A 12627-nucleotide genomic window follows, 5' to 3' on the forward strand; every position below is an offset into this window, starting at 1 on the left:
ATCAAGTCTCAAAAGTTCTTCTTTAACTCCCCATACTGAACTGCTTCTGAGCTCTCCAGGTCTTTTAAAAAGTGAGACCCTTATCTCTTAGGGCCCCAGACCTACTAACTTTTTTCCCTATGAAGGTCCTCTCCAATATGTCCCTAGGAGATACACTAACATGACATTAATTGTAAGAAGGGTGAGAATCAATTGTAAGAAGGGTGAGCCTATATATAGTATGTTTTTCTCAGTATATGCTTATATGTAATTGATTAATTTATCTAAGATAGTCATCAGACTTTCCTTGAAAAATAAGTAATGATTAAGCTAGACTTTCTATATTCTGTTCAAAACTAACAGCCCTATGAAATGGTTATAAAAATGTTTTGAAAAATAGAAATTTCTTGAAATTCATAATTCATCCATTCTGCCTCTAACAACTTAGAGCTGTAACCATATAAAAAAAAATCCTTGAAGCCAAGGGTGACCATATTTGAAAATGAGATTAAAGAGCCAATAAATTCTATACTGAAATCTTCATAGCAGATTTTTTGAAATAAGCAATATGGAAGTTCAACTAAGATGATAAATATTTCATTTTAGTGTACATTATTTCTTGTCTAAATTCATAAGGTAACATCAGGCTTATGTTACTATTTACTACAATTAAAATAGAAATCTAAGCAATATGTTTATTTTGTGAATGAGTTCAATTTAATTCATTTATTAAAAAATTTACCATCTGTGGGTACATGGAAATATTCTTGAATATTGGTGATGGGTATATGAAGTTTATTGTAATAGTCTTTTTTTCCGTGTGTTTGAAAATTCCATATTTTTAAAAAGTGTAGCTTCATTTAAGTGAAAATTGTTTCAATGTTCCAAAACACAATTACCTGGAAAAAAATTTTTGTATAAATATATTACATTCCTACTGCAAGGTAATAAGAAAAGCATGCTATGTTAGGGGAGTAATAAATAGTTCAGTATCGCTAGAACATTAAGTGTGTATGTAGGGGCGAGGAGGAAGTTCTAGAAAAAAAGAAGAAATAAGATCTAGATTTTGAAAGTGAGAGGTCACAGAGATCTAAGTTCAGGTCAAAGGTCAAATATAAATGACATCAAGTATTACTGAAACCTGTCAGAATGTTGCGAAAGGAATTGTATACCAGTGCTTCTCACAGGTACTGCAGCTGAGAGGCAGTGACTCACGACAGCGAGACTTTCCGTTGAGGAGAACAGGATTTCCACATGAGCACAACACACAATCGGATTTTCATATATTTATTTGGATAGGATTTATTCCAGCCATTCATTCACTATTCAAAAAGATTATAAAATAAACTTTGTATTTTAATTTCTAAAAATAATTTTTAGCTCTTGCGTTAGTCTGCTCAGGCTCCCATAACAGAGGACCACAGACTGAGGGACTTAAACACAGAAATTTATTTTCTCGCAGTTCTAAGAGACTAGAAGTCTAAGATCAAGGTGCTGACGGGAATGGTTTTTGCTGAGACCTCTCTCTTTGGCTCACAGACAGTGCCTCCCTACTGTGTCCTCACATAGCCTTTCCTCTGTGTGCATGTTCTTTGGGTGTCTCTTCCTCTTCTTATAAGGACACCTGCTCTGTTGCATTAAGCCCCCACCTTAGTGACCTCACGTAACCTTAATTAACTTCCTTAAAGCCCCTATCTCCAAATACAGTCACATTGGGGATTAGGGCTTCAACATATGAATTTGAGGGGAAACCGTTGAGTTCATAATAGTTTTCAAACATAAAAACCCCTCCATTAAAAAATTATAATTGGATATTTACCCTAGGCATTTGAGAAAATGTAAAGAGTAACAAGAAGACAGAATTTAGTGAAACAAACCATTTTGAATTTCAGACCAAACTTGCCCAGCCATCCACATAAGGCACTGCTCTCAGTGTATGGAGGGGAGACAGTTAAGAGTGAATGAATATATGTGTTGGAATGTTAATCACTGTCAGCTTTTCTTCATGTCTTCAGTTATTTTCTTATAAATGTTGCACATATCTTTTATATAACTTTACTAAATTTATATATTTTTACATTAAAAGTTATATGAAATAAGAATAAATTTTAAATGGTGTATTAAAAATCACCAAAGATGAAACTTATTGGATTTTGTTAACCAATGTCACCTAAAAAATAAATAAATGAATTGGAAAAACAAGAGAACTACAATAAAATAAATAAATAAATAGATAGATAAATAAATAAATAAATATCACCAGAGACAGTACAACTGTCGTCTACTTTTACTCTTTATAGCTCATTTATTTCACGGTATGGCTTTAGGTGGTTAGTAGGTGCCTTTATTCTCATACCATGAAGAAGAGTAAATCTTGTTCATCTCTTACCAAGCTTTGGTGGTGAACATGATGGTTTAATTTGTTCTGTGATTTAGTGAAAGATAAACATTTTGCTAAGGCATTTAATTTTGTGGAAAACAACTAAAAGGGAATGTTTAAAATACTTAAAACTGTTTCAAGAATATAATGGGTTCTATAAATATGACATTCCTATCTACTTTTAAAACTAAGTTGTGAAGGACCTCCATTTATATGCTTATTTCCCGAAACTCCTTATACTAGGAAGTAAAAAATGCATATTTCTGTTAAAATGCTTTATATTCCATAATTTTTATTATTTCTACCAAGATTATTGAACACAGTCAGATTTAGACATTAATTCAGTTCTACTATACCAAAATGTCTTTATCATTTAGGAAAATCAATATGTCCCATTCTAGAGACTTATCAGCATATTTTCTTTTCAGATTTTTTCTGTACGTCTATAAGAATTATTGTGTGTATGTGTGTATAATCTTTGACTCATGGGAAATTATTTTTGTTGACTTGCACTAGCCTCTCTGTTTGACTACAAATTACTTTTGGTACAAATACAAAAGCTGTTCATTGGTAGAAACACAGCCCTTGCCAGTTTGCCTCTAGGAATAATTTCTCTTTTAATGACATTGAATTAGCACCAAGAGGCCTTACAAGTGGCACTCTGCACATTTTGACCAAAAATGCAAACCAAAATTTCTAGGCACTCTTCTGACATCCTATGTGATGTAATGGCAGTGTCATTAGAATGTCCTTTTTACCTTTTAAAATAAAGTTAAGCCATTTTTTTTTTTTTTTCAATTCAAGGGGACTTTTCAACAAAGAAAATATTCCTTCTGGGTTCACCAACCTTGATGATTGTATTTTGAATGTTCGGGAAGAGGAAAAATTACATGAAAATACTTCCAGTTATATTGGAGAAAGAGGCAAACATAAACGTCAGAAATCCAGTTCCAAACTTTCTGAGCTTAATGAAAATCAAGATGGTCTTGTGGTAAGTGAATAATTTTATAAAATTTTTACTTGTAGGCAGAAAATATCACATCTTTTTTCCTTGCTTTGTAAAAAATAAATTAATTTAATTTTAAGTTTCACAGAATTATAAAATATGAGTTCTGAAAGAGATCTTAGAACTACTAAGTATATACACTTGTATTTTTTTAAATAAATATAAAAATCAAGGCTGAGAGGGATTACATTCTGCCAAAGGAACCAGTGACAGCACACACCTTAATTTCCTTACTATATAAATTGGTCTGATTTTTGTCTCATTCTTTTTATTCTTTTTTAATTTAATTTTTGGAACAAAATTGGCAGTAATTTGCATTTTTCCTTGTTTTCCCCCATTCTATTTGTTCTTATGAATATGTAGAAAACAATTTTTGATGCATGAACTTAAAACGAGGTCAAAGAAAAATACAAAAGGAAACAGGATCAACTATCTTTGTGTTTAGAAATCTCTGTTTAGAATTTTATTTTCAAATCTATATTCTGTCAAGTATTTTCTTCCAAATTAATCAGAAACACAGAAAAATTAATCTCCTACACAGTTACCTCAGACCTGAACCTTGAATCATTAATTTAATATTTAAGCTACTACAAGTGGTTTCAGTTACTATGTTTATTTAGTTTAATTGTTAATATACATCATCCTCTTTTTATCTGCTTTAGTTTATCTGAAAAGTAAGAACCAAAGTCTGTCTTTTAATTCTCTTTAATTTTAAAAAATTTACAACAACAACAGAAAGATTTTCTAATATACCATGAAGTGGAGTCCCTAATAAAAATAGGTAATAAATATTCTTACTGTTCAGTGTATAAATCCTTCGATCTACTTCATCTCTGACCAGATTTTAGCCCTATACTGGGTACATACATTTAGCAACATACATGCAGCAAAACTCATGGGCCACCTATTTTTTCATTGTTAATTTCTGCATATGGTCACGGAAGATTCTCAGTTTTTTTCCCTAAATAAAAAAATACATAAAAAAGAAATCTAGAGAACACATGTTTATTCTATTTTTCACCTAAAATGTCATGATATTCTGTTTTATAGAAGTGAGTTCATCAGCTAGAACTGACAGAGCAATCATTTATCTCAGACTGATGTCTGACACAGTTCTCCAAATTATGTAAGCTTTGGGACCATTCTACATTAAATGATATTTAATATTAACTTATTTCTTATTTGAAGGAAAAGCATATTTTTAAAAACTCGTACTTCATTAGCTCTTGGTTTGGCCCATGAGTTTATTATCTGCCAAAGAGAATTACAGTGACTAAATCTGACACTCAGCTTCTTTGAAAAGAGTGTATTTCTCTTTTTGAATCCCTTTTTTCTAAACTGAATCCATCAATACTTTTTTCCACAAAAAATTTAGCTAGGTGGTAATAGCTAACAAAAGTGGAAAAGTACATTTTTTCTTTAGAATATGTGTTTGATTGATAGAGCTATGAACATGGTCTTCGTTTAAAAACATTTCAACAGGAGAGCTTAATTTCATTTTGGATTTTTTTATGTAAAGGATTTGTCCCCAACTTAGTTGCCAGTTTCCGCATTCCAGGATTGTGCATGTCACATGTTAACATAAATGAGCTAAGTGGACCATGTCTTTGTTGCAATGAATATTTTAAAACCTTGCCAACACAATTTAGACAGAAGAAAAACATTCCTCCTTTGTAATGTGAGGGTGTTCTCTCAGATCTTTCCTAACTCTCATAATCCATGAATTTTTAAATCGAATCTTCATAGATAACCACAAAGCAAAAAGCCAGGAACATAACAATGACTAGTATTCAGACTGCATCCCGAGAGTTAAGTTGTTCATCTCAACATCCCACTTATTTTTAATCCCCCTAATTTTACTTTCCTCAACTCTCCTTCAAAATCTTTTTCTACTCCATTTTAAGCTCTTTGCACCCTGACTAAACATATGTTTTTAAAGTTTGAAAAACTATTTCAGCTCCTGGGGATACAGCAGTGAGAAAAACAGGCAAAAGCTGTTGCTCTTGTGGAGCTTGCATTCTATTAGGGAAAACAGGCAATAATCAAGAAAAACAAATAAAACATAGGACATATTAGTGATAATCACTAGAAAGAAAAAAAAAAAAAGCGGAAATGGGACAGGCATCGTGAGGGAGCAGGGGCTGCAATTTTAAACAGAGTGGCCAGAGAAGACGTCCCCAAAATTTGACATTTGAGTGTAAATACCTAAAAGAAGTAAGGAAACAAGCCAACCATAATAGCAGTTGCAAAGGCCTTGAGGCAATAATTTATCTGGAATGCTCAAGAAACCACAGAGACATTATTGTGGCAAGAAGAGAGTGAGCAAAGTGAAAGAGGTGGTGGGGAAGAGAGGGCGGCCTCACGGATCATGATACGGACTTCTCCGCCTTTCCTCTGGGTGAGATCAGAATCCATTTGGAGGGTCTAGGTAGAACGGTGATCTGACACTGAAATTTGGTTTGACTACTATGTTGAGAATGGACGGTAAGCAGGCAAGGGGAGAAGTAAAGTGGTACCAGAGACAGCCTTGCAGGCTATACAGTGCACCAGTCCAGGGGGCACTATTCACATCGACTAAAACATGAACGGTTCCTTCTGGAGTGGTGTGTTGCAGTAGTCATGAGGTAGTAGGTGGGTTCTGGATACATTCGAAGGTAGAATTGACAGGATTTCCTGATATTACCTGTGGTATGAAAATAAGAGAAGTCAGAGACAAGGTTTTTGGCCTGAACAAATAGAAGATTTATGTTGCCAGTTTACTGAGATGGAGAAGACAAGTTTTGGGGAAAATATCATGGGTTCGGTTTTGGACATATTAAAATAGAACTGCCCATCAGATATCTAAGAGGAGATAATCAGGAAAGCAACTGGATTTCTGGGCCAAGAGCTTAGGGAGGACATCCTGGCTGGAGATAAAATGTGGAAATCATCAGCATATAGTGGGTATTTAAAGCTAGTGTACTTAATGAGATAACCAAGGGGAGCAAGTGTGGGAAGAAAAAACAGATGTGGCCTCAGGGACTGTAAACCTTAAGGCAGGGGTCCCCAGCCTCTGGGACGCAGACCAGTACCTGCTGTTACCTGTTGGGAACCAGGCTGCACAGTAGGAGGTAAGCGGCAGACCAATGAGCCAAGCTTCATCTGTATTTGCAGTCTCTCCCCAGCACTAGCATCACCACCTCAGCTCCACCTCAGATCATCAGGCATTAGGTTCTCATAGGAGCACCAGTCCCTGGTGCCAAAACAGTTTGGGACCACTGCCTTAAGGCATATCTGCATTTAGAGTTGAAAAGATACCAGTGATTTTGGGTGGTGAACACACAGTGCAATATGCAAATGATGAGTTATAGAATTGTATACTTGAAACATAATTTTATTAACCGATGTCACCACAATAAATTTAATTTTAAAAGAGATACCAGTAGAAAAGACCTAAGAAGGAGAAACCCGCAAAGCAGAAGGTAATGAAGTGAATTAGCTGTCTTGGAAGCCAAGTGAACTAAGGATCTTGAGTTGAAGAGTGGTCAAATGATTGATCAAGTAGAAGATTGAGTTTGACCATTAGAATTAACAACCTAGAGATCGCATAATAAGGGCAGTTTTGATGGGGGAAATGAGACCAAAAGCCATTTCTAGAGAAAATGAGAGGAGAGTAACTGAAGAGAGTGAGTAATAATTTCACAGTGATCTCACCGGCCCACAACACAGCCAAAGAAGAGAATCTGCTGTAGACCTAAAAAAGCATCTTGCAGATTTGTCATCTTTAAAGTGGGAAATTTCCTCTTTGTCCTTTCACCTCTTGAAGTTGTCATGACCAGCAGAGACCAAGGGACTACAGATAATTCAGAGCCCAGAAGTTAGTGATAGTAAGTGGCATTAGAGTATGCCGCCTTATTTCTAATTATTACCACCATTCCAGCCTTTCCCTCTCTCCTCAAATGCCTAGCTTAAGCCTGTGCACATTAGTCTCCCTTGTTCCCTGGTTTACTTGGAAGAGCTAAGAAAGCCAGCCGACTTGCATTTGAGCAACTTCCCTCAGTCCTACTTCAAAATTTCTCTAGGTCTCCACTCATTACATTTTCTTACCTGCTTAAATAATAAAGTAGTTTTTCTAAATTCTAATGTTAACCTCTAAAGTTAAGAAGTATCTTTTGGAAATTCTAGTTTCTACATCCATCTCCCCACCCCTCCCCCATGTATGTGTTCAGACATACACATACACATGCTTTTCATTGCTTTCTCTCCACTGACTCATTTCTGTTGGCCTAGAAAGTCTCTATCTCTAAAGATTTTCTAGGGCACAGTCTAACAGTTTGAATTAAAACTCATAACTCAATTTATCCAATAATTCTATCTCTGCCACTTAGTTCTACTTTATTTATATGAAAAAGACTATAAATATTAATTTGCTCACCACAAGGGTATCTATAATCATGGAAAATTAGAAGCAATTGAAATGTTCAGAAGAGACTACAGAAGTAACATTTGTATGTCTATTTAATAAAATATTAAATTTAATTCAACAATTAAAATTATGGTTCTGAAGACTATGTAATAAACTAGAAAATGCTTGACAAGATGTATTGTGCTTTGCATATATTATCAATTTTAATCTTCCCAATAATCCATTAGGTAGCTATTGTTTTTCATTATCATCATCATTATTATTATTATTATTATTATTTATAATCATGAGGCACAAAAGATAAATAACTTGTTCAAGATCACACATCAATGGTGGGAGATTCCATTATACTCTCCCTCAATATTAAAAGTAGGTCATGAAGCAATATCTAAGTGCATGAATTTATATATATATGTATGTATGTATATTTATATGTTTACAAACATATAAAAATATTTATTACTAGGTAAAAAAGACTGAAAAAATTTATCTTAAAGTGATTGTATGATTATATCATGGCGGTGGTGGTACAAGAGGCAATTGTTATTCTGTCCTCTTTTTTCCAAATATTCTCTGTGTGATTACACTAATTCTATAATAAGCATTACATTTAATATATAAAAAACAAAACTGTGGTTTAGTAGCCCCTTTATTCATAAACAATTTCCATGTGATGTCATGTACACCCTCTGAAACTGCACTCAAGGTTCAGAAAAGGAGCATAAGTCTTGCAGTCAGAGCTGAATTTCAGTTCCAAGTTTATCACTTAAAAGCTATGTATGGCAAGCAGGCATGGTATTTAGCCTCAGTTACTTCATCTGTAAAATCGGGGATATTAATACCTCATTGTGGGTTTTTGTGAGATTTAAATGCAGTAAGATGTGCTAAAAGAGAGAAAAAACTGAAAACAGTACATATTTAAATTCCTTTCTGTTCTCTCTGCTCTGATGTCCAATCTCCTTCATTTTACCATCAGATATTTTGAGCAGCCTGTACTTGTTCTAGTTTTTTTCATGTTTGCTCATCAACCCCTGAGGTCCAGATTTTAACACCACTTCTTTGAATAAACTGCTTTCTCCATGTCACTGGTTGGACCTGTGTTTGGCCTTTTAAGACCCTTGCGCAATGAGGTCTGCTTGATCCTTGGCCTCTCTAAGTCCTTGAGGTGCTTGAAACTTTGTCCCTTTTTCTCAGAACTCTTTCTCCCTTGGCTCTATGATGGTGACCTCACCTTGTCCTCGTCCCACAGTGACTATTTTCTACCTTGCTGTACCCTTCACTGGCTAATTTTCCACAGAGCATGTTTGGATATAAATGTTACACAGACTTCTGTCTCATATCTCTTTTTCATTTCATATCTCTTTTCTCATATCTCTTTTATCTGAGAGCGTCTCCTCTTCCATGGTGCCAGATGTTACCTCTCTATAAAAGACTTCCAAATCAACATTCAATTGATGCTCTATGCAGGTCACCTTAGAAAGTACTTCAAAGTCAACATGTTGAAACCAAACTTATCTTTTTCTCTTCGATCTCTTTTTGACTCAAGTTACCCATCTGATTTCATCAGATCATCATGTCAAAACTACTTGACAGTGATTCTCTGAGTGTTGTCAATATTGTGAACCACATATTTAAAATCATTCATTTGTTCAATCATACAACAGTAAACTACATGACAAGCACTATTTCAGGTACTAGGGACACAATGGTGGTCAAAGGGACACACTCTGCCTTCCTAGAGAAAACACTCTCAAAGGATAAGACAGATAAGAAATAAGTAAATATGTAGTCAGATGGCAGTACATGTTGTGGAGAGCAGCGAAGCTAGGCAAATAAAATAGGAAGCAGTGGGAGATTAAGGATTGATGTTGTACAGATTGGGGTCCTCATGTCAGGCCTCACTGAGAAAGATGCTTGTGTACCTGGAGGGGGTGAGGGGTGAGCCAGGGAGAGACTATCCAGGCAGAGGGGCAGCAGGTTTAGCCTTTTTAGGATAAGCCAGAGGCTGCTGTGGTTGGAACAGGATCTAGGGAGGAACGTTGTAGGAGATGAGGTCAGAGCCATAGCAAGGGTCCTGATCACTTAAGGCTTTGTAGCCATTGTTAGGTCTTTGGCATTTGTGTTGAGTGAGAAGAGGAGTTGTTAGAGGATTAAGGAGGAGAAAGTCATTTTCTGAAGTCCCTTTTGAAAGGATCATTCTGGCAACTGTGTTAAGAATAACCCCAGGAGTAGTGAAGGATGAACAAAAACTAAAGCAAAATAACTGACATGATCTAAGCAAGAGAATAATGATTTAGGCCAGGATGATGGCAGCGAAGATAGTATGAAGTAGTCAGATACTGTGGATATATTTCAAAGTAGAACCAAAAGGGTTATCTAATGGATCGGCTATGGGATGTGAAGAAAGAGGAGGTACTGGATGACTTTTGGAGTAGGTAGAAGGATGGAGTGCTGTTTACTAAAATGGATAAAACTGTTGGAGGGGTAAATGAAGGAGGAATATAAAAAGTTCCATTTGGCCATATACAATTTGAGATGTTTATTAGTAAAGAGGTTAAGTAGGCAGTTGATATATGAACCTGGAGTTCAGGGAGAAATGATATAAATTTCCAAGTTTTTGGCACACAGTTGGTATTTAAAGCCTTGAGACAGGCTAAGCCAACATCTAGGGAATGAGCAAAATGAAGAGGTCAAAGGCCTGTGCCCTGGGACATACAAACATTTAGAGGGTAGGCAGGAGAGAAGGTATTAGTGAAAAAGATTAAGGAGCAACTAGCAATTTCCAGTATAATATGGGAGTGATAGCCTTCTTGGATTTGAGTCCAAAGAAAATAAAAAAAGAAAAGAAAAGAAAAGAAAAGAAAAGAAAAGAAAAGAAAAGAAAAGAAATTGGAATAGTGAGTGAGTGATAATTTCACTAACTAACCCACATCTACCTTGATGGGAGCTATTTGGGTGAGAAAAGGAAAGAAAAGCCTAGTTAGGTAGCTTCAAGAGAGTATAGGAGGAAATGATTTGGACGCTACAATTATGGAAAATCTTAGAACAGGTTTTGATCTATGGGAGTGAAGAAAAATGAGGTAGTGGCTAGAGACAATGCAAGATTAAGGGAAGTTTTTTAAAAGGTGGTGATAATACAGAGTATTGGTATAAATTAAGCCGTAGAGGGGGAAATGACGTAAGAGAAAGGGATCCATTGAAGGACCAATGTTCTTGAGTAATTGGCAGGGGATGGGACCTTGTTACCCAGTGAAGGAGTTTGGTTGTAAGTTACCTTGATTCAAAGACCATTTCATTAGAAACTTAAAACAGTTTTGTCCCATTGCCTCCTTTGTGTAAGACCAAAGTTCTGTCCTTATGTTCTAACAACCTACCTTTCATCTAAGAAAAGTTAATAAATACTATTTTAGGTTTTGAATATCACTATGTTGATACATACGTCTAGGATTCATTTCCTTTGCATACTATTGAGTAAGGAAAGAATGTGCTGACCTTGAATTTTATGTTTTGTCAAATAATGTTTAGCATTAGTATTCAGATAGAAATGAATGTAATATAAACAGTGTAACAAACTACAGTTGGAACGGAAACAAAAGTCATGACAACAAAAACAGATGTCTGTCTGGTTTACCATTCATCATTCTACCCCCATGCCCATTATAGTTCAGCACTCTATAAAAATATGTTGGAGTGGGTGGGGGAAGAGTGAATGAATGGTTGCCATATTGTTCAGGATAACTTGTATAACAAAAAGATCCAAAAACGCAATGTCCTGAACACAGTAAACGTTCTTTCTCCCATGACACTGTAAAGTAGGCATTTGGGGCTAGGGAGAAGAGTAGAGAGGACTTGCTCCACACAGCTTTTCAGGGATCCAGGCCAATTGCCTCTTTGTCATCTTCAGCAAGTAGCTTCCCGGGCACTCTGGGGGTTTTCATCTCTATTCCAGCTCACTAAAAGAGAATGAACTGTTGAGGAATGTACCTAGTGGGGCAGTTTATTGTCCAAACCACACATATCACATCTCACATCCTGTTGGAGAGTAGTCACATGTCTATATCTCATTGTTAGAGGAGCCAGGAAATGCATTGTTGCTGGGTATGTTGGTACTTCATTGCTGTGGAAGGAAAATAAAACAAATTTGGGTGGACAGCTAGCAAGCTCTTCCATAGACATCCTCTTACAGTATCAGTGCTTTTGACTACGGATGAATTTATACAGTTTTAAGCAGTAAAACATAAAATTTACAAAAGGGTACAAAAAATTCAAATCTGCCATTAGTCGTTTGTTAATGAGAATATATCAAATAGTCTCCTCTTCTTAGAGCTCAAGGTTAGAATAATGAGCCTGTTTTGACTACCAGCATTTCATGTAGCCTTCAGACTTAGCTATTTGTATATTGAGAGGAGGCTTTTTTTTTTTTTTTTTTTTTTTTGGTGTCCTCTATGAAGACTTTGTCAGCATTTTATACTTTTAGAAGACAAATTTGTTTTCACTCCAAGTGTTTTTAAGTGCTTCAGTGGTCAAACAGGTTTTGAGCCTAGCTTTCAATGCCAAAACAGAGAGGGGGCCCAGGGGAAGAATTTAAAATAGATTGTACAGTCTAAAGCTAATTTATTCAAGGCTTTCTTTTTTCTTTTTTTTTTTTTTTTTTAGATTTGAGGTTATTATGATTGAGGAGGGTGGTTCTTAAAATTCAGTTCCTTCTGATACCCTAAAATTGTCCAAATAAATTATATCACAAATCTGTGTGTTTCAAAAGTCACTGGTAGGATTTGTATGATATAGAACTTTATGAGTTATAAACAGACTTTATCTGGTTTTTTAATGTAATTCAAGAAGCAATTTCATTACATT

General features: G+C 35.4%; 1 protein-coding gene across 11 annotated transcripts in view; it reads left to right on the plus strand.

Annotated features, from left to right (window-relative positions):
• Positions 1 to 12627, plus strand: part of FAM13A (family with sequence similarity 13 member A) — a 250060-nt gene that overhangs the window by 195435 nt on the left and 41998 nt on the right. For all 11 annotated transcript variants that reach the window (XM_036227706.1, XM_036227705.1, XM_016161037.2 and 8 more), the window contains one exon: positions 3164 to 3350. In XM_036227706.1, coding sequence (XP_036083599.1) covers positions 3164 to 3350 — 187 coding nt within the window. The remainder of the gene's footprint in view (positions 1 to 3163; positions 3351 to 12627) is intronic.

Source organism: Rousettus aegyptiacus, unplaced genomic scaffold, assembly GCF_014176215.1.
Source record: "Rousettus aegyptiacus isolate mRouAeg1 unplaced genomic scaffold, mRouAeg1.p scaffold_m13_p_10, whole genome shotgun sequence".
NCBI lineage: Eukaryota > Metazoa > Chordata > Mammalia > Chiroptera > Pteropodidae > Rousettus > Rousettus aegyptiacus.